General features: G+C 41.1%; 1 protein-coding gene and 1 long non-coding RNA gene across 3 annotated transcripts in view; one reads left to right on the plus strand and one right to left on the minus strand.

Annotated features, from left to right (window-relative positions):
• fndc1 (fibronectin type III domain containing 1) overlaps nucleotides 1-18,157 on the plus strand; it is a 30,370-nt gene extending 12,213 nt beyond the window's left edge. The window contains exons 10-22 of one of the 2 annotated variants that reach the window (XM_076013568.1): nucleotides 8-2,554; nucleotides 2,642-2,757; nucleotides 2,935-3,046; nucleotides 3,246-3,578; nucleotides 4,354-4,428; nucleotides 5,676-5,831; nucleotides 7,933-8,169; nucleotides 11,776-11,884; nucleotides 15,205-15,284; nucleotides 15,419-15,448; nucleotides 15,880-16,041; nucleotides 16,133-16,255; nucleotides 17,367-18,156. In XM_076013568.1, coding sequence (XP_075869683.1) covers nucleotides 8-2,554; nucleotides 2,642-2,757; nucleotides 2,935-3,046; nucleotides 3,246-3,578; nucleotides 4,354-4,428; nucleotides 5,676-5,831; nucleotides 7,933-8,169; nucleotides 11,776-11,884; nucleotides 15,205-15,284; nucleotides 15,419-15,448; nucleotides 15,880-16,041; nucleotides 16,133-16,255; nucleotides 17,367-17,482 — 4,196 coding nt within the window. In that variant the 3' untranslated portion in view covers nucleotides 17,483-18,156. Of the gene's footprint in view, nucleotides 1-7; nucleotides 2,555-2,641; nucleotides 2,758-2,934; nucleotides 3,047-3,245; nucleotides 3,579-4,353; nucleotides 4,429-5,675; nucleotides 5,832-7,932; nucleotides 8,170-11,775; nucleotides 11,885-15,204; nucleotides 15,285-15,418; nucleotides 15,449-15,879; nucleotides 16,042-16,132; nucleotides 16,256-17,366 lie in introns of both variants that reach the window. The other variant, XM_076013569.1, reaches the window with a different exon arrangement.
• On the minus strand, nucleotides 2,414-13,356 carry LOC142879979 (uncharacterized). Its single transcript, XR_012925365.1, has 4 exons — nucleotides 13,164-13,356; nucleotides 12,846-13,042; nucleotides 2,693-2,740; nucleotides 2,414-2,539 (listed from the first exon to the last, which is right to left on the minus strand). It is a non-coding gene; the product is annotated as an uncharacterized LOC142879979 (long non-coding RNA).
• Nucleotides 18,158-20,257: the final 2,100 nt, after the last annotated feature.

A 20,257-nucleotide genomic window follows, 5' to 3' on the forward strand; every position in this document is an offset into this window, starting at 1 on the left:
CTGACAGCAAGCAGACCAGTCTCTTCTATCAAAAAGACAGAGGACACCGGCAAATCCAGCAAAACTGTTCCCAAACAGGAAACTAAAGATGATGAATCTGATCCCCAGTCGACGGAAGAACCAGAGGAACCAACCACTCCTCCAAAGCACCGTCCTGCAATACCTTCTAGCAGACGTCTCCATCCAGTATCCCAGACACGCTCCTATCACAGCATTTTGAACTCCTTAAGGGGCACAGTCAGAAACAGAGCGTTTTCACGAAGAAGAGGCAAAGATAGTGAAGAGGAAGACAGAGAAGATGAAGAGGAGGATGAGGAAACACCTGCAACAACACCTGCAACAACACCTGCAACAACACCTGCAACGGAAGTGACAACAACCATGGGGGTAGTAGTGGAGACCAAGGAACCAGAAAATAATATTTCTTATGATGCTGAGGATAATGTTGGCTATGATGAAGAGTCGCCAACTACTGAGATCCCTAGCCTCAAAGTTTTGACACCTTCTCCAACCAAAGCGTCTATTCGTCCACCAAGGAGGCCTATTAAGATCAGGGTCCATCAAAAACCAGGATCTAAGAGCTCCTCCTCAACCACTTCTTCAAAGTCAGCCACACCCTCCACCCCACCTGCTTCCTCTTCTGAGTCTTTACCATCATTAACATCTTCTTCCTCATCTTCAAAAACTTCACTATCCACCTCCACACATAATGAAGAATCTGCAGAACGTCTGAATGATCGTATACCTTTTAAATACCCGCAGAGTAAGAACACTTATGATAAGCCAAGCGTAACTTATACAAAGCCTGCCACCCCAGTAGTAAAACAGTCTAACTCACAGCAAATGGCAGCTACACCTGAAGGTAAAGGTTCAGCACCAACTCGACGCACCAGTGGGACCGGTTTTGGTTCCAGATATGGTTATAGTCGAAGATATCCTTTTTTAAGAGGGAATTCCACTAGAATATTAAATGGTTACAAACCCTCAGTTACCTCCCAGGCTAATGTACCAAGAACATCAAGCCAAGCAGCATCAAAAACTCACAGTTCAGCAACATCACAGTCAACTTTACCAGACAGAACAAGAGATCAAAGAACATCAGCGACTTTTGACTCCACAACACCAAAAATGACTTTGCAAAGTGAAACTTCTAGTCAGAGAAAAACTGATTTATACAATATCGAGAAAGCTCAGACTAAATCAGACCACAAGACTCATGGCTCAACAACTTTGCAAACCTCACAGGGTAGCTCAAACCCCCCCTCAACCATAAATACATCATCCTCATCCTCTCAATCAGTGTCACGTAGGGGATCTCACAGTTCTGCACCAGTGCATAACACACAGAGTTCACACAAACCAACTGAGCAGGAAACAGAAATTGGTGAAGCAACTGACGATCATAAAAACACAAATGAAGAAGAACACAAGGTTGAGGAACCGACCTCAAGCTCTCATCCAAAACCTGTGCAACAGGAGAGAAGCAACAAAGAGGAAAGGGACAAGATCAGTAAAGAAAACACTGGTGTATCTAGCCGAACCAGAATTAGCCCATCATTTGCAGAAAGGTTTCCCTGGTTAGCGAGTCGTTACCCTGATAGGTTTGGTTCAAGCGCAAGACTGTCTTCTTCCAGGGCAAATGGAAGGGCCACTACAACCAGGACATCATCGTCCATCGGTGCAAACAGACCCATCTTGAGGGGAACACCCACACGGTTTTCAGGTGCTACAGGTGCTTCAGGAGTTTCCAGGATACAGGAAACAAGCAAGGATGTTAAGCACACTTTTTCTGATGACACACTAAAAAATGGGGCAAGATTAGGTGCAGACAAGCCTTTGGCCAGTCAAAATACAGTATCTGGTAACCCCATAAATCCAGGTCTCTCAACATCCATTTCAACATCTTCTTCAGCAGCCACTTCCTCAAACTCTAAAACTGATCATTCCTCAGAGAGACAGGAATTCTCTTCTGAACCTATACATGGAGAAATTTCAAATGACAATAAAAATGATCATACCAAGGATTATATCAATGAAAAAAGTACAGATATGAGTGAGAAAAATGGCAAAGGTACAGATCCATCATTTCCCCAAAAGAATCCCACTGTAAACTCAGATAATCTTCAAAAAATCAATGAGGAAAATCTAAATAAAAATGGGGATACCTCTTCTAGGCCAAGATCTGGCTCAACTCAAACATCCCAGAATTATCCTCGTCGTGGTGTTGGATTTAATGGGAGGGCATACCCTTCTGTGATGGCCAACAGGCAGTTCAGTGGCTCAAGGCTTCCCATGAGGACACAAGTCGGAGAGAACTCAAGGATGGGTTCTTCTGAATCTCAATCTTCAGCATCATCCACCGGTTCTTCTTCTTCCAGTGTGCCACAGCCAGTTTTGACCCCAGGTCAGATAACAAATATTGGCAGTGATTCTAAGCCTACATCCTCAGCATCTTCATCCTCATCAAGACACAGCCTCAGGGGAAGGACTCGCTTTCCAGGTCTCAGGGGAAAGCCAACCAATGGAGGACAGTTCAAGCCTGGCAATGGAAATGGTAATTCTAAAAATATGGGTAAATGTCTGTATTTTTTACTGTAAATTTGATTTTTTTTTTTTCTTTTTTTTTTTCCTTACAAAAAAGGTAAAAATGTAGGACCCAACCTGGCAGTGGCAAATGAGAAAGAATCCTCACCCTCTCAGGGAATCAGCAAAGCAGCCGGACAAAAGTTTATCACTGGGCCTGATGGAGCAAAATGGGTAAAAGTATTTCTCATGCTGTTTTGTTTATTGATATATTTAACCGTTGAACTGTAATTCTTTGAAAGGGAAATCTCAAATCCTTCAGCCAAATGGAAAATATAAATGGAAACAGATGCATCCTTAGTAATAAGCAATGTATTTGAACAGAATCAAAAAAACATTTTGATATTTCAGGTGGTAGACTTGGAGCAGGGTGTACTAATGAATCAGGATGGAAGAGTTCTTCAGGATTCTCAAGGAAAACCCAAGAGAGTAGTACTTGGAGAGGATGGACGCACAATTTTTGGTAAAATATTTCACTGTGTATATATACATATAAACATACAAAAATGTTTTAAAGCCCTTTTTATTTTAAAGATACTTTTAATCCCAAAGTTATATGAATACAGTAGCAGTAAGAAAAGTAACATTGCCGTGAAGAATGAAATAGATGATTATTAATATTCTGTTTTATTGTCCTTCTTTAACAACATTACTATTTGCAGACCTTATGGGAAGTCCCTTGTTGAACCAGGAAGGCATGGCTCTCTTCGGTCATGGTCGAGATAGCAGCCCTGTTGTCAACCCCAAAGACAGAGTCATCATGGTTGGTGGAAAGCCTGTACTTGGCTTGGACCTTCCACACTTAAAGACCAGTACAACAACCACTACCATAGCAACTACCACAACACCTGAACCTACCACAGCTGAATGGACAACTGAGGAGCCTACCACTCCACCGCCACACCCATCCTGTCCACCTGGAACCTTTTTCAAAACAGATGAATACGGGTACCCAATGTTGGACCAGGAGGGAATATTGGACTGCTATCCAGAAGGTGAGTCTTCTTTTTAAAATATTGGTGCCGGATAATAAATCATTGCACTTGTTTTATAAGTTTTATTCAAAAAGAGGCTTGATATTTGCTTCTAAAAAAAAACCATGAAATACAGTGCTGCGGCAGTATCCTTACTTGCAAAGTAAGTGTTTTATAACAAAACAGAGAACACAAATAAATATGACTTCACGAAATTCTTCAGTTGTATCTTCTTGTCATATCCCTTAAGACACAGTCCAGGGTTTTCCTCGTGTGCCAAACTAGTGCAATATCTTGACTGGCTAAGTATGTCAACTGGCATGCTTGTGGGTTTGCAGCGTAGTGTGACTGTGTGAGTCCACAAGAACCACAAGTGAGTTACATCTTGGGTCTGGTTGTTGTGAAAATACCACTGATTGAAATATTGAGTGGTTGTCTGTTGCAACATGCTTTTGGAATGAGTGCACAAGGGTGGTGAATATAAAATATGCACATATCCTTTTTTTTTATCATTACAGCATGGGAGTAATGATATATTTGGCCGATGATGATTTGGATCCCATTTAGACAAGAAAAACAGATAAATGTTTGCAGAGCTGCAATGCGGTCACCTTTCTGTAGAGCTAGAGAGTAACTATTTTACTAGTAAGTGGTAAGACAGTTTTTAGAAATGATGTACTATGTACAATACACATACCAATGCAAGAAGTGCTTAGTGTCGACACATTTACCATATATGGATGGGTAGCTAGGCTAATGGTGTGATTGTGATGAGTTTGCTCTACTTTTCTGACAGAGGAATCGTCAGGGATGGAAATGGACCACATGATTACAGTGAACATGCTGCCTGATGCTTTAGCTCTTAAGAAAGGTATTGGCTGAGTCTGGCTTCCACCAGCAGTTGGACTGGATCGAACTGAACTGCGCTTTTGTCTGTTGAATATGTAACGGCAATGTTTGCTTCTCAATCTTTCAGCTTATATTTTTGCTCTCTCTTTCTGCCTGCTCCTGCTCTGCCCAGCCTGTTATCCTTTTTTTTTCTCTCTCTCTCTCTTCTTGTAATTTTGCTTGGCTCAGTTTAGGTTCATTGCTAGGTTTTTGGATATTTTCCTTTGTGGTCTGTTTTTAATTATTTTTATTCCCTGGGACCTGTGGCGCATGTCAGTTCCATTACAAAGCTTAAGAGAATGCTCTGGCTGATAATTATTGCACTGTATTTTGTTGCACATAAGAATGACCCATGGCTTTACACTAACACTGTGGAAAGTTCGGCATTTGTTTGATGTGAGCCAGAATCTTCCAATTAAACTAAGGATACTTGAATCCCTGGAGAAATCTGTTGGATGTGAGCAGCAGTTGACATTTTCCTCTTCTGTCTTCTTTGGGTTGTTCAACAAGAGACAGATTGTGGACTTCAATATTTTCTTAGCAGTGTCATGGCTTAAGACTGTTTGCATGTATGTGGGCTGTGATGTAATGTCAGGACAACAAATGGAACAGCAAAACATAAAAGCTAACCAATGTTTAACCCTGTACATTTTTCCCCCTATCAGAGTAATGACATCACAGTTGTTTTCCAGTCTCCCACAAAGGGAAAACATTTGTAATGTAGATGTAATTGCAGCACTGTGTGTTTGCAGGAGAGGATATGAACTCCCTTTAAAGGTTCCATTTAATACCAATTTTATTTCTTCCCTGGTTCCAGCTGAGCAGCCTCGCGTAATTCATCCTTGAAAAAGTAATCCAAAAAGATACCCAGCAAACAGCTTTACTTACACACTCTGTTTACTGCATTGAGCTTCTATTTAAAACCTGTTTAACACATTTAACTACAAAACAAGGTGGCGTTAGAGAGGGGAGAGAAATCAGCTAACTTTGTGACATCACAAAGGGCCAAAAACAGAACAGAAAGTGTCCTTAAGCTGGGAGGAACCAAATGAAGAAAAAAAAATGAAATGAAATTGAAATTGAAAGTCTTGTTGCACTTTCAGAAAACAAAGTGAACTTCACATAATATGCAACCTTAAAATGGGACAATGAAATGCAGTATACTGTCATTGAGTTGTGCATTTATATCTATTTTTGTAAAACACTAACAGTAATAAGCACTTTTACCAGATGAACCTACAACACAACCACCAGTGACCACCACCACTACAGCAGCAACAACTACTACAACCACTGTAGCAATCACAACTCCGGAGCCAGACACCAGACCATCCAACAAAGGCCCTTCTTCTGCATATGACCTCAGTGGCAAGAAACGATTTACAGGTAGATAAAATTTGATTGGTTCTTTCACTAAGTGCATGGATTTATTTTGTTTTACTAAACCAATGCCATTTATACATCATAGTTTTCTTCAAAGTTGTGAATTAGATCAACCTGTATGTCAACACTCAGGACTTACATAGCCACAGGGGGACCATGCAAACTCCACACACACAGAAAGGTGGTCAATGTTGCTGGGAGTCAAACCAGCAACCTTCCTGTGGTGCCATCAACTGCACCACCACTAACAACTTAACAAACACAGTAGAACCTCTGAGGTGCTATACATCACCACACGGGACCCAAAGAACTACTGAAAAACTAGTGAAGCACAAATTGTTTTTTGAGTGGAGTTTGATGAAGCCATTATATAAATAGAATCCAGTCATCCTCTGCTAAGAGTGCCAAGCGGTATAATCTACTCAGCATGTATCGCTGTTTATAATTGTAAGTATATCTGCAAGTAGCAGCACACAGCAAATATTTTACTTGACGGGATGTATTCTTTCCCTTGTTCACACTTGCAACCATCAACTAAATTAGAGGGGAACAAAAAAAAAAATCAACTCTTCATTGCGATTGAAATTGCAGTTCACTCCAAATACCTACTAGTCCCTCCAGTTCCATTCAGGCAAAATGCAATTCTTCAGCACTCAATTTGTAAAATATTCCGGCCACTGTCAGGCTGTTCCAGTTCACATTAATTCAGACTGGTTCTGGGGTATTAAAAAGCCTGATTAATGGTAAATTTTATATGTCCTGTCAGAGAACCTGTACCTGTAATTTGTCGTGACTTTTTGCTGGAAACTTGTCTGAGAAGGCCCGTTTTACGGTCAGTGTGCTGCAGGAAGCATGTGTTTCCGTGGCAGTAGCAGGAAAAAAAAAATAACATGAACAATCCTGGACACCATCTCCCTTGGTAAACAATGGCAATCTTGTGATCACACTCTGGTCATCTGAAAGTGATTACACACTCCCTGGGAACAGGTTAACACAGGAAAGCAATGCAAATGGTGAAATTTAAGGGAGCTGACCTTGGCACAGGGTAAAGGCTGCACTGGCTCAACACGTAGACTTCCCTTCTTCCTGTTTAACAGTTTAATATATCTCAGCCTCCTTCTGCCGACTGTCAGTTTACTGACATGATTGCCATAGACTGTCCGACTCAGATTCCCACTTTTGCTGGTCTGTTCGTGCAAGCTTGGATTTCTCTGCCAAAAAGAAGTCTAGCAGTATTAACTAATAATCTATTAAACCCACGGTACTTTAGGTTGCAGGTGGAAAAGGTTTGTTGCCTTGCTCTCGAAAATGAATTAGCTTAACAGTGCCAGTTTGTCTCCTTGATATTAGACCTGATATGCTATGAACTGTCCATATGCTGTTTCCCACTGTTATTTAATCCATATCAGAGTGACGCATTCCAATTTCTTGTCAGTTGTTTGGGTTTTGTTTTTTTTTGGGGGGGGGGGTTTACCTCCCAACAGACGATATTGTCTCAGTCGACAGGAACTTTTCATTATTTGAAAACAAGCACGTGAGTGAGGCGAAACATCTGCGCTGTGCATGTGTCAGTCTGTCTCATTTCTGGACACTGTACAGGAATATTGTGCACAGCCTTTTAAACATTTGGCAGACTCGTAAAAGTGTACGCTACTTGGTTTTTACTATGCAAATACATTATAGTTGGCCACATGACTGTATATATACATACTGCACGAGCTTGTGAAGGTCTGAACCTGAAGAACCTTACAAAAAATGAGGAGTTACTGACACGTATTAAAACTCTTGGACCATCATCTGCATGGCTGGGAGCCCCTCCAGGCTTCAGTGGTTCCATCCAAGCCAGACTAGACATTGTGGGATATCAGAAGTATTCACAGCTGTAGATTCTGCTAGCATTTTTAAAGCAGTGAAAAAAAAAAAAAAAAAAAGCACAAGAAAACTTTGTAAAAAAAAACAATTTTAGACTCTATCTTAATATTGACATTTTGAGAGATTCTGGACACGCATCCCTGACCACCCCACACACTCATCTTGTTAGTTTTGTCTCATATTATACAAAGTATTAACTGAGTTTTCCCTTCTTTTTTTTCCCTGCCACCAGCTCCTTATGTTAACTACATCCAAAAGGACCCGGGTTCTCCATGCTCTTTGACAGAAGCTCTGGAGTATGTTCAAGTGGATATCCTGGAAGACCTAATGGAGAAGGACAGTGCAAAGGCAAGTCCCAACCAGCCTCCCAAGAACAAGCCTCATAACTTGACGGTGGTCGCCATGGAGGGTTGCCACTCATTCATCATCCTGGACTGGGGCCTACCACTGAAAGACGATATGGTATCAGGTATGGAATCATCTCCAGAAGCGTCTTCCAGTTGAAGTTTTTGTTCCTCTGTGCCTCTGCCATGAGTGCTCTCCAGTAGCTGTGAGTTTAAGCTTTATTCTGTCAATGGTTTCCATCCAAATTTAGCCCTACCACAGATTTTGGCTGTATTTCCAAGGTCTGCAAAACACATTGAAAATTAGACCACATTTTCGTCTATTCAGCCAGCTTTAGAGATTTTAGTGTTTCCTTGGAACCACCGCATAATTTTCCCAAATAGGAGGCAAGGGACAGATGTGTTAATTTGCGAAAGGTTCACGGCCCAAAAAATAAGAAGGTAAACAAATTGTATCAGCGTCACCAACAAAAAAAAATATGGCTGTTTTTCTGCTTTGCTTTGCTGAAGGCAAAAACATTATTGAAACCGAACATTCACATTTGTTGAGCCGTTGGTCAGTGTATCTTATGAGATGGATAATTTTAACTTTCATTTCTTGTTGTTCAGGCCACATGCTACTAGCGCCTCACCGGACTCACTTTGTTTGGAGCCTCCTTTTATTACTTTGAGTAGATCATATAAAAAAAATTGGCTCCAGCACATGGAGAATGGCTGCCACACTCCCTTTTTCAGGAAAAATCGACCATAATAGACACAGTGGATTATCAGAAGTGGAAGTATGGCCAGCGAGGGAGGCAATGTGTTGACTTTGGCAGGGAAACACAAGCTCCTGTTCATGCTGTGGAATTGTCCCTCCTCTGATGGATAAAACAGATAGATGGCCTTCACTGTCACAACTACTGTTTTTTTTTTCTCTCTTTTGCTTTCCTTTGAAGGGATACTTAAGAATGTTTTAAATTCAAGATTATGATCACAATTTTCTCCACTTGCACAGTAATTATCTTTCTCCAAACATGTGGAACCAGACAAAAACAGTCTCTGATCCTCAACGCTAGCAGGGTGTCTCCTCAAGTTTGTCCATGTGGTTTTGAATGGTATTTGAGATAAATTTGCCAAAATAATTCATATTTATTTATGTTTAATTATTTATTATAACTTTTGGATTAAGAAAAAAAAAAGCAAGCAAATTCAGACCCACACGTACTTTACATACACAGCCACAATTCACTTACGTATGACAAGGCTGTTTTAGATATTAAGACACATTTTTACAGCTTTGACCTTAAGGTTAAAGGTCATGGATTTGAAAACAAGCAAATGGAAACAACTGCAGGAAAATGGACTCAGGAGATGCATGGATTTTTACTTGGACTCATGTTCTGGTTCCATTTATGCTTTAGCATCACAGAGACATTTCTGGTTTTGAGCCTTTATAGATTCTTGGAAGTTTTTTTCTTACATCTATTCTTCAGGCAAAATAAGAAAATCGCCCAAAGAAGAGTCTTTAAAAAAAAAAAAAAAAACCTCCCCATCAAACTGTCTGTTGAATCATGTAAAAACTGAGCCAAGTAATAAAAACCAGAGGAAGAAAAGCAAAGTATTTCCTTCATCTCTGCTTTGTCAATGTGGGTCCAGTTAAAATAGAAACCCAGACTGAGAAGTCCAACACAAACATTTGGTAGTTAGATGCGAGGCAACACTAGCCTCCATAATTTTTCAAAATGAGCGATGAAGAGTCGGATGACCGAGGGCTTCTCAGTGGATGAAGGATAAGTGAGCCCGACCAAGAAGACGAAGAAAACAGACAGAGTTGGAGTTGGAGAAAAATCATAATGTGTTACAGAAAAATCAGAGCCAGCCAGATGATGGCCTCTTATTGTACACTTGCTACTTTTAAAAACCACTCACTGCAAGTCCAATGATAATAAACCAAAAAGCAATTAAGGTTTCAGGCTTGGGGGGTAGGTGGAATCTGTCAGCAGGCAGCCACATTTCTGAAGGAGCTAACACGCTTCACAATGCACAACGATGCACAATGCTTCTAAGGATAGTTGCCTTATGTGACATTGAGCTGAATTCGTAAACCTTTTGTCTCATGTACCAGATATTATCAACCCTTTTTTAAACTGGTTTTATGACATTCACTCAATCTTGCGGTGACATTTTTATATCCAAGGTTTAAGGAGCAGGACCTGACTGATCATTGTACAAATCCTTTCTTTTTGTAAATGAATTGGGTGGAACCGGATTATGTTTTATGGTGGAGAGGTGTTGTATTTTTCCTCCTCATATCCTCCAGCTGCTCTCAACTCTGTTATTGATGACTGCCATTTACAGGCTCCATTAATGAACAGATGGTTTGACTCATCTCTTAAATAACAGTTAACTGAGGCCCACTGTGTCAGACATTGATCCAGCTGATAATAGCCTCTCAGAACAATTGGCCACGCTTAAAAAAATAGCCAAATGATGAAGATTGACAGTGGAATGTGTGAGCGATCATGCTGCCCAGCTATCTTGGTGCAGTTTGGTGTAACCTTGCACGGCAGCGGGATTGCACGGATTTCTACTCCAATATCTTGCTCATCCATCTTGCCAATTTCAAATAAACAACTTTTTCAGTGGGTCTTAAAAATTCATTGGTTTTGATCAATCAGCTTCCTTGCATAGAGAGGAAAGAGAGGGGAAGGTGCGACAAACATGAGAAGTGAATGCTCCGAAAAACACAAATTAAGACCAGAAAGAAGGGGCTTCTGTGAGCTGCAAAAGACATTGGTGTCAATGCTACAAGAGTGATATCAGAACCTGGTGGAGTTTTCTGATTAAAAGAATAAAAACAAGATTGCGAGTTTTTCCCTCAGTGGCCATAAAAGTCTCTGATACCCCAAATGGGCAAGACCTAGTTTAATTTAATAAATAAAAACAATTAAAAAAAAAAAAACACACAAAAAAAAAAACAACAGCATTAACAACAACAAATGTTGGCTGAGGCAAACTAATTAATTTGTTCAACACAGTTAGGATAGAACAAATCTGCACTTGTATTTTATTTCAGCAGTATCTTCATTGCCGTTGTGTACAATAACCCATGCTAAAACCCGAGAGTCCAGTCTCAGGGACAAGTCACCATATTTCCACAAAGCCGTGAAAATTCATAATTTCTGCTCACTTTTTTTGCAACTGGAATGTCGCGAGCCTGCTGACTGGATTATATTAATCGTCTGGAAAATAACTACAAGTCATATTTCAGGCTCTCTAAAATAGGACACAGCTTCACATTTTCCAAAGACTAGAAAAAGTGAACTAAGGAGCTGTGTAATAATAATAATAATAATAATAATAATAATAATAATACATTGACACCCATGTCAGTGCCCACGCACAATTCATGCAACAAAAAAAAGGAAAAATGTGCTTACAAGTTGTGAATTAGAAGAAGCTGTGTAGAATTTTAATGAATTTTCTCATGTGATATTCTTCAAAATGCACATTGAAGCCTTTATAGAAATGCATGATTGGTTGATTCTGAAACTATCACTTCAAGGGAGAAAGTGTTGTGTCGTGGAATGCAGTGGAGTGTAAAGTATTGCTTTGAAAACTTTCAAACTTGTACAGCAATGTGCATGACAACTGGAGTAGGTTTGATTTTCTTTCGCTTTTTGTAACTGATGAATTAATCGTGCTCAAGAGCACTTGATGTATTGGTGTGCTTTTTGCTGTCATTTCAGGCTACATGGTCTACAGTGCTTCATATGATGATGTCCTCAACAATAAATGGTCCAAGAGTGCCTCCAGTGGGACACACCTGGCCGTGGAGAATCTTAAACCAAATTCAAGGTAACTGAGCCATGACAGGTTGTTATTTGTGTGGATGAATGCCAGTGATCTGGAGACACCTAGTGTTTCTAACAAAGATTTGTTATGTTGAGAGATTAATAACCCTGAGCTCCATCTGATATCTCTGATCTGCTCTCCGCCACAGGCGAATTTGCTCAACATAAGCGGGTTTATTTATGTGTTATGCGGGAGGTGTTTACATCACTATGTAATCATCACATGACAGGCAGAATATGGAGCTTGTCGGTGAGTGTGCGTGTTGATTCATAAATGATCTCGTGTTTATTTGCAATTGAGTTTCCAGCAGTGATCATCATCAGCAGGATCAACCACACTGACTTTGATCAAAATAGAGTCAGAGTTGGATTTTGAAAGAATAATTTGCAAAGCTGGGGCAATACATCATTGAAAAGAAAAGAAAAAACATTACACTGAATTGAACCAGTCGGACTAAGGGAGGCATGACATGAGACACACACACACACACACACACACACACACTCCCTGGGTGCGGATAGGGCATGTTGTAAAATACTAGTGGGAGTTTGGAACACTCAGCAGAAAATTAAAATGGTACATCTTACCTCATGCTCGAACACTGTGTCCTTTTATGATTGTCAGTGTGGTTTATAGGATGTGATTCTCATAAGAAGTAAAAATAACAGCTCGTAGCAAGAGCATGAGAGTGTTGCATGTTTTTCAAAACAAAGGCCGATTTCTTTATTCAATTTAGCACTATTTAGAATGAACAAATAGCTTGGAAATTTGTGTAAGAGATGCAGGTAATGGCTGTGGCATTGCTAGTTATGTTAGCTCTCGCCAAAAAAAAAAAAAAAAAAAAAAAGACTCCTGCTCGTTCGCGGATGAAGTTAAAAAATAAGTTTTAAGTTTTGATGCCAATGTATACTCCTCATAAACAAGCTTTGTAATGAACAATAACCTTTAATGTGTTTTTGCTTACCACGTATTTTCTTGGCTTGAGTGTTCACAGCTGACTCCAATCAAGCACAGCAACCACGGGCGGGATGTTTTCGGTGCGGTGACGTCAGTTGACATAGCCGAAGTTTCGTGGATATTGATGAATGTGGAAAAAGTAGGATAGTTGGTGGACCTGACGAATGTGGGTGGACAAAAATTTAAGTTGACTCCACGATTCGGCTGTCAAGAGCATAAAGGATACGTTTGTTTTAGTGTTATATGTCCCGTTACGAGCAGGACACATGTAGCCATGGCTAGTGATAGGGTCAAAGAATTTTAAGATTTAATGTATTTGACTCACCATGTACTTTCCGGCCACCGCGGTTGAGCGTACACAGCTGTCGCCGATCTGCCCAGCAACCAAGGGCGGTTCGGTGACGTCAGTTGACCGTTACGTCAACATAACTGGAGTTCCGTGGGTATTGTTGAATTTGCAAAAGTGTAGTTGGTGAACCAGAGTTTAAAGCAGTTGGATATTTTTTGTTATACGGGCAGGACAGATAGCTATGGCTATGGCTAATGATAGCGACGATGAATATGACGGTCTTCTTCTTCTTTGTGAGTTTACTGTCTGATGGCATGCAACTTCCGGCTGGCACTTTCTGGACAGAACTGTAGATTATAAATGTTAAAAATAAATAAATAAAATAAAAACTTTTTTAAATGGACAATAGAACCCATAAAAGAACCCGTGATAGATGGATGGATGAAATGATGATATGGATGATGCCCTGCCACCAGCTTGCGCCCCTTCTGTATGACACTTCTTATGTATTATTTCTTCTTTTTTTTTAAATAATAATAATAATAAAAACATGGCAGTGTAACATAAATAACAAATACCAAATTAATTTTAATAAAAGAAATAATATAATTAATTAATTTAATAAAATGTCAATTTTTTTTTCTCGTAACATTTGACTCGGGTACACTGTATAAAACAATGACACTTTCTTTCTCTCCATTTTTTTTTCTTTATAGCAGTAATAGAATTATGAGGTTCAGCAATGTGATTTCACTGGCCAACAGATGTAGAACTTTATTTGAGGTGTTATGTTAGGAGTCACAGTGCTTGGCTTTGTGGGTCACAGGAAACCAAACACCTGCTTCTGAACCCAGGCACGGGGAAACTTTTTTTCCACCAGTCTGCAAAGAGGGTTTCCCTCCGTGGCAACCACTGTGTATCCACGATGGTGCAGCTCTTGTGGGTGCAGTCGTCCCTGGAACAGATTACGAGACACTGTTGGCATTCCCTGTGCTTCACACTCCTGGTGGTTACCAGAGAAACTGGTGTGCTATACAGTTCAAAACACACATGTGCATGTGCGTCTATGCACGTGGACGGGATTATGCCGTTGGAGTTTTAGAAACGTTTGTGGTTCATTTGGATACTTTATCTTAAAATGGACTTAGAGAAAGTCATTTGTACTCTATAAGTTCCAATACTGGCCATCTATATTCATTTAATAAGCAGCACTCAAAATGTCCAGGCTGGCTTGAAGCCTGTGCTTCGGCTTCGTACACATTTTCATCTGAACAAAATAACATTTTTTCCTCATCACGTTTCACATGGACTTCTTGGCTTCTTGTGACATCGTGTGAGATCCATTGTTCCTATATTCTGGATCACATTTTCTCTGTCTACCGTCTCCAGTTTCCACTCTCATTGCATCATCTTTCACCAGCTCCCGAACTCCATCTGCCCCCATCTTTCCCTCTCAGACGATATACATTTTCATCACTGCTGCGGTCACGTGACTGCGGTGATTGGTTCCAGGCTCTTGGGGCGGCAAAAACTGGTTGCCGGGTTCCTTGAGAGTCCGTGAACTTAGTGCATGCGGCCTCGTAGACTGGCGGAAAACGAACTCTCCGCGAGGCGATGTCGCACAAATGAACACTTGCACTGACGCAGTCTGCAGTGGAAAATCTTGAACGCTGCAGGATTTAATCATCCCACTGCACAAAGTCATGCAGTGGGATAGTATAGAAAGCCCGTGCATGCCGTCCTCTTCCATCATCTCCTTCTGTTGGGTAATCAGTGCCATCTATGTCTAAATTTTCCATCCACTGCTCTTTTCAACCAGGGCAACGTAGTCCCTCCGTTGCATTACGCTCTTCAGTTTCATCAGGACAGGAAGCAGACGTCCCCTAAATCAGCCGCGCTGCAGCGAGCCCAGTCGTCTGGTTTAATCATTAACATTTTCCTCACTTTAATTCTTCCTCAACAACACAGCCAGAACCGCAATTTAATTGCGGCGCTTGAGAAAAAAACAAAAAACAAAACAGTGCACTGAAGAGCCCTCTTTTTTCTCTCCCCCCCCCCCCCCCCCCCCCCATTTCAGGTACTATTTTAAAGTGCAAGCCAAGAACGTGGTTGGTTACGGACCCATCAGCGAAACGCTCACCTATGTCACAGAGTCAGGTGCGTACGCCGGCTCAGTTTCTGTCCGAGCTTGTCTGCTAATCTGCAGGCTGCCACTGCGTCATGCGCTTCATGGGTTCGTAAATTAACGTGGACACATCTCCCTTGAGTGATGACGGCATTCTCTCTTTCAGATGATCCTCTTCTCATCGAGCGACCGCCTGGTAAGTCCATAGAGCGGCATCATCTTCACGTCGCTTCAACACGTGGGCTTTTAATGAGAGAAAGAATGATCGTCCATGAAAAGAACTCAACAGGGTCATATTTTGTGCCCGTTCTTCTTTTTCCCCATCAGTGGCTCCTGCAGCTTCTAAAGGCAGCAAAGACTCCAATATCCATGTTTTAGTGTTAAGGAAATAATATGCGAGTGCAATAATCCCAACATTTATACTGCACAGTTCAGCTTTCATTCTCATTGTCTTGTACGAAGATGAATCCTGTTTCCCTTTTACTGATCTCCTTTTTTTCCCCCTTGACCTACCCGGAAAAACAACAGTGATCACTTGATACAGTGACTCGCAGTATAAAATTCCTTATTTATAAGACCGTAGGTATTTTATTGGAGCAATAACACGCACTGTCAATTGATCCTCAGGCGGAGAACCAATCTGGGTCCCCTTCTCCTTCAAGTATAACTCGGCCCACAGCAGCTGTAAAGGCAGCCAGTACGTCAAGAGGACGTGGTACAAGAAGTTTGTCGGCGTGGTGTTGTGTAACTCTCTGCGATACAAGATCTTCATGGGCAGCGGCCTGAGAGGTGACGTGTTCTGAATCAGTTGTGAGCGTTTCACGAGGTCCATTTGGGTTTCCAATGATCCCACTGACTGTCTCCTATTTTCTGTCTGCAGAGCCTTTTTACAGTATAGGAGACACGTTTGGTGAGGGAGAAGACCACTGCCAGTTTGTGGACTCCCACAGAGATGGCAGGACAGGCCCCTCCTACCTCTCAAATAATCTGCCCACAGCACAAGGTAACTGCACTGATGGACATCCAGGGATCTGATATGTTTGTTTCACCCACTGAGACCATCTTGTGGCCGTCTTGCCTTGAAACCTTTCCAAACATATGGCAGGTCCGACAAAGGATCAATGTTAGCATGACGCTAAAACTGGGCCTTTTTCCAGGAAGTTGTAAACAGAGGGCTAAATGTGCTTGTTCTGGAGATCGGCAGAATTTTTATTTGTTTTTTCGTCCTGTTTTCTCACCAGTGATTAATTGGATGATGCCGGAGTTTGGAATGAATATTAAAGATCTGGTTTCAATTTATGATCATTGCATGAGTGAAATTTTTCAAGTGACAGCTGACAGCAACACACCAGTCTCAGAAGTGACACTCAGTCCCTTTTGTGGATTTGGTGGCAACGTGATGTGGGAATAGTTATTGTTTAGTTTTTTGTTTTTTTTTTAATGTCTGGCAATGCTGTAGATCAACTGGTTTGTTTTTTTGTGATATTTTCCTCTTCCATTCCAGCATCATATGCTCATTGATTCGGAAACTTGTTTTCAAACCAGCACAACTGAAGCAATCACGTACATGTCTCAGGACTGTGTTGAGCATGAGCAACTTTGGTGCTATTTAGTAAGTTCTTGAAGTGCCAGTACAATGTAATGATGTGGGACTGATTGAAAGCAGGAATATCACACCCACTGCCACAATATGGTTTCTTGTTATCTTTTTACTCCCTTTTAAACCACACAAGTGCGCAATGTGCTATACTGGGTATTTATTGCACCACAATTGTGTCTGTTATTGTCTTTTAATTCCCCTTTTGGGCTGTGCCAGTCTTTAGAACAGAGCAATAGGCTAAATTAGGCACACTTCCAAGAAAGATGATGTCACTTTCAGTTTTATGTGCTTTATCGATGAAGGAATAAGTAAACCGTAGCAAGCTTTCACTGGTGGCGATGTAATTGGCTTTTTGAAGATTGAGGCGTGGTTGTAAACTCAGGCCGAGAATCAACAAAACGGTGCTGCGCGGTAATTATAAACAGGCCCGGCACTCTTTTATAACTTTCAAGCATCAAGCATTTCCATAAATGGCGATGAATGACGTTTTCATTTGTTTTGTTTTTCTCTGCAGGATACTTTCGCGCATACAGGCAGGAGCCGGTAACGTTCGGAGTTATTGGCAGGCGCACGGCTCATCCATTCGTGGGCTGGTATGAATGCGGCGTCCCCATTCCGGGAAAGTGGTAACACTCCACTTTGTCACCACGGAACGAAACCTTCACCGTCCTGCTGCAGGCCTCCACCGCCAGCGGGCTCCGTTCTGACAAACAGACTTTTGCCTGCCGCCGTGAAAAAGACAGACACCACTACGATTTCACTTCAGCCTCACACGGAGAGAGAATATAATACTTTCGAAACGACTCATTGTTTATCTTTGCCATGCATTTTTTTTTTTATATAAAGCCGTCTGTATATGAGGGGGAAAAAAGAAGCATGTGTGCTCTGCCTTAGTTTAACTCTCACCTAAAAAGTAAGGAAGAAAGTGTCCTTGTGATTTCAGCAGCTAAGTTCTCACCCAGTGTTATTTATCTCATCCACCCTGCAATAATGCACACACTCACGACATCGGACCGAAGCACAAGCTGCAAAGCAAACTGTAAGAATGGGCACTCAAGTTGTGTATAGGTCTGTTCCTATTTTATATTCAATACTTTTTTTGTGTTTGTTTGTTTGTATTTGTAAACCATTGTGCCAAACTATTTTCTGTATTCTGCAGAATTTATTAAAAGTTACTGTGTCAGTGTTGTGTCTGTGTTGACAAAATGTGGTGTGGGCATTGGCTGTGGAAATGTAGTGGAGAGAGCAAGGGTGCGAAGAAAATGACCCAAAGAGTCCAAAAGAATCATGAATCAAAATAAATTCCGCTTGCTGCCGTGCACTTTTCTCAGAAATGTTTCCAGAGCTTTTGAATGCAGCGAAACTGGAGCAACGGAAAAATTTTTGGCGCGTCATTCGGAATTCATGAGATTAGGCTACAAATAGACGAAAGCAGGTATGATGGAAAGTCATTTTAAAATGTTCATGAGTCAGTGCAGTTGAAAATATTCACAACAGGGGAAAAAACAAATTAAACCCTCAAGGGCACACGGTATGTTGTAAATTGCTAAAAAAAAAAAAAAAAAACTGTCCAAAAGATAAAAATCGCAATACTAAAATTATCTATATGAAGGATTTGAAAAACCAGTATTACTTTTGATCATTTGGATTTCATTATGAATCCAATTATTTGGTTAGCTTGCTACAATTCTACAATTTGAAAGTTGCCAAATGAGGAGAAAAAAATCTTTTGCCAAGAACAGACATTGATTTTCATGCCAGAGGCTCATGATGGAGCTTAGACCACTCCAGCTGTGAAAAACAGCTCATAATAAATGTAAGTACGATCATAAGTAGGTCAGGCCTGCTTTTTAAAAACAGGTGGGAAATGTTTCACTGGTTGGTGCCAAGTTAGCTCGAGACATAATTCTCATCTTGAAGAAACTCACAGCCTCACAGCGGAGGGAATACCCTTTAGTTTGTGTAAGAACAAGAATATTTAGGGTTAATGATCAAACAGCATCATAACCCGCAATCTGTGTTTCTGTGGAGCAAATGTGTTGGTCTGTCGGGCTGGCTCGCGAGCAGTATGGCTGTCAGCTTTTTTTTTTTAAAAGGGATTACATACAAAGGCTCTTTCCAGCAGAACGGCACGGGAACGGCAACATGACCGAAGACCAGAACAAACACGCTTGGTAAACATGCAAACATGAAGATTGCATCATGGGATGCAGATGTTTTGGGGGGCAGTGGAGTCGGTGGCCCTTGTCTAATTGTACGTGCGTGCGTCCCGTGAGCGCTCATGACTGCTGTCAGAGGGGGGAAATGGACAAGCAATTAACAATGCAATCGAGCGTCATTGTAAAAAAAACAAAAAAAAAACACCAAAAAAACGGGATGGCTTCCAACATCGGAGCCACCACTTCCCTGGAGCTGCTTTCTTGGAAAGTCCTGACCCAAAACAACTGGATCTTTCTATGCTGATTCTTTAATAGGTCTAATCAAAGTGTTATGTAAACTTCAATGGCAAAACTTCACCGCGAGTGGCATCCACTTTTTAATTATGTGACACAGAGGCTGCTCGTACAAAAAGAAACAACACGGATCTTCAGCGCTAAAGCTTCCAGAAGTTGAAACTTGCTAAATACCGATACAAATATGGATCCTCCTGACACAGTCGTTAGATAGTCAAACAGACTAAGCTTCAAGATTGAGATTTAAGCATTGAGGCGTTTTTAAGGCAGCTGGATTGTGGAGATCTTGCACATCCACATTGTCAGTCTCCTGTCTGAAGCGTTTTCGGCTGTTCTTGTGATTCCGTCAACCACCAGCGTCCTTTGAATCGTGGCAGAATAGGAGAGTAGTTGCCCGAAAGAGCCCCTTAAGGCAAAGAAGAAACACAGGAAGCAACTTTGAGCCGAGCTTCGGCTAAAGCATTAGCATGGATGTGGATGCTGCCATAGTCGCAGTTTGATCAGAATTGGTTGCATTTGAAGGGGTCTTATTATAAAAAAACATATAATTTTGCATTACTGGCATGCTAACTGAAACACAAAGTACGAAAAAAAAAAAAAAAAAAAAAAAGACAACTTGTTTTTGCAGGAACCAATCTTTTCCTTTACCCATATGTTTCCCATTAGCGATGACATTTGAAGGGGTCAATAACAACATTCTTACACCTGCCCGCGCATATAAACAAAAATCTGTTCTTTCCCAATGCCTCTGTACCTCTGTACCCTGAACCAAGGCCAGAGGACACACATCCAAATGAAAATCCTTGGATTACTTTTGTTTGAGTGCTGCAAGGACATAATAATAATAATACAGCCGCAGAGAGCGAGATGCTGTCAATATTTTTACCTTGAAAAGCCAAAGGAGAAGGAAGAGTGAGTGGAAACTCAAAAAGTCAGATTTGGGGTCAACAGG

Source organism: Nelusetta ayraudi, unplaced genomic scaffold (genome assembly GCF_046127955.1).
Source record: "Nelusetta ayraudi isolate G7.1 ecotype Tasmania unplaced genomic scaffold, CSIRO-AGI_Nayr_v1 ptg000151l, whole genome shotgun sequence".
Taxonomy (NCBI): Eukaryota; Metazoa; Chordata; class Actinopteri; order Tetraodontiformes; family Monacanthidae; genus Nelusetta; species Nelusetta ayraudi.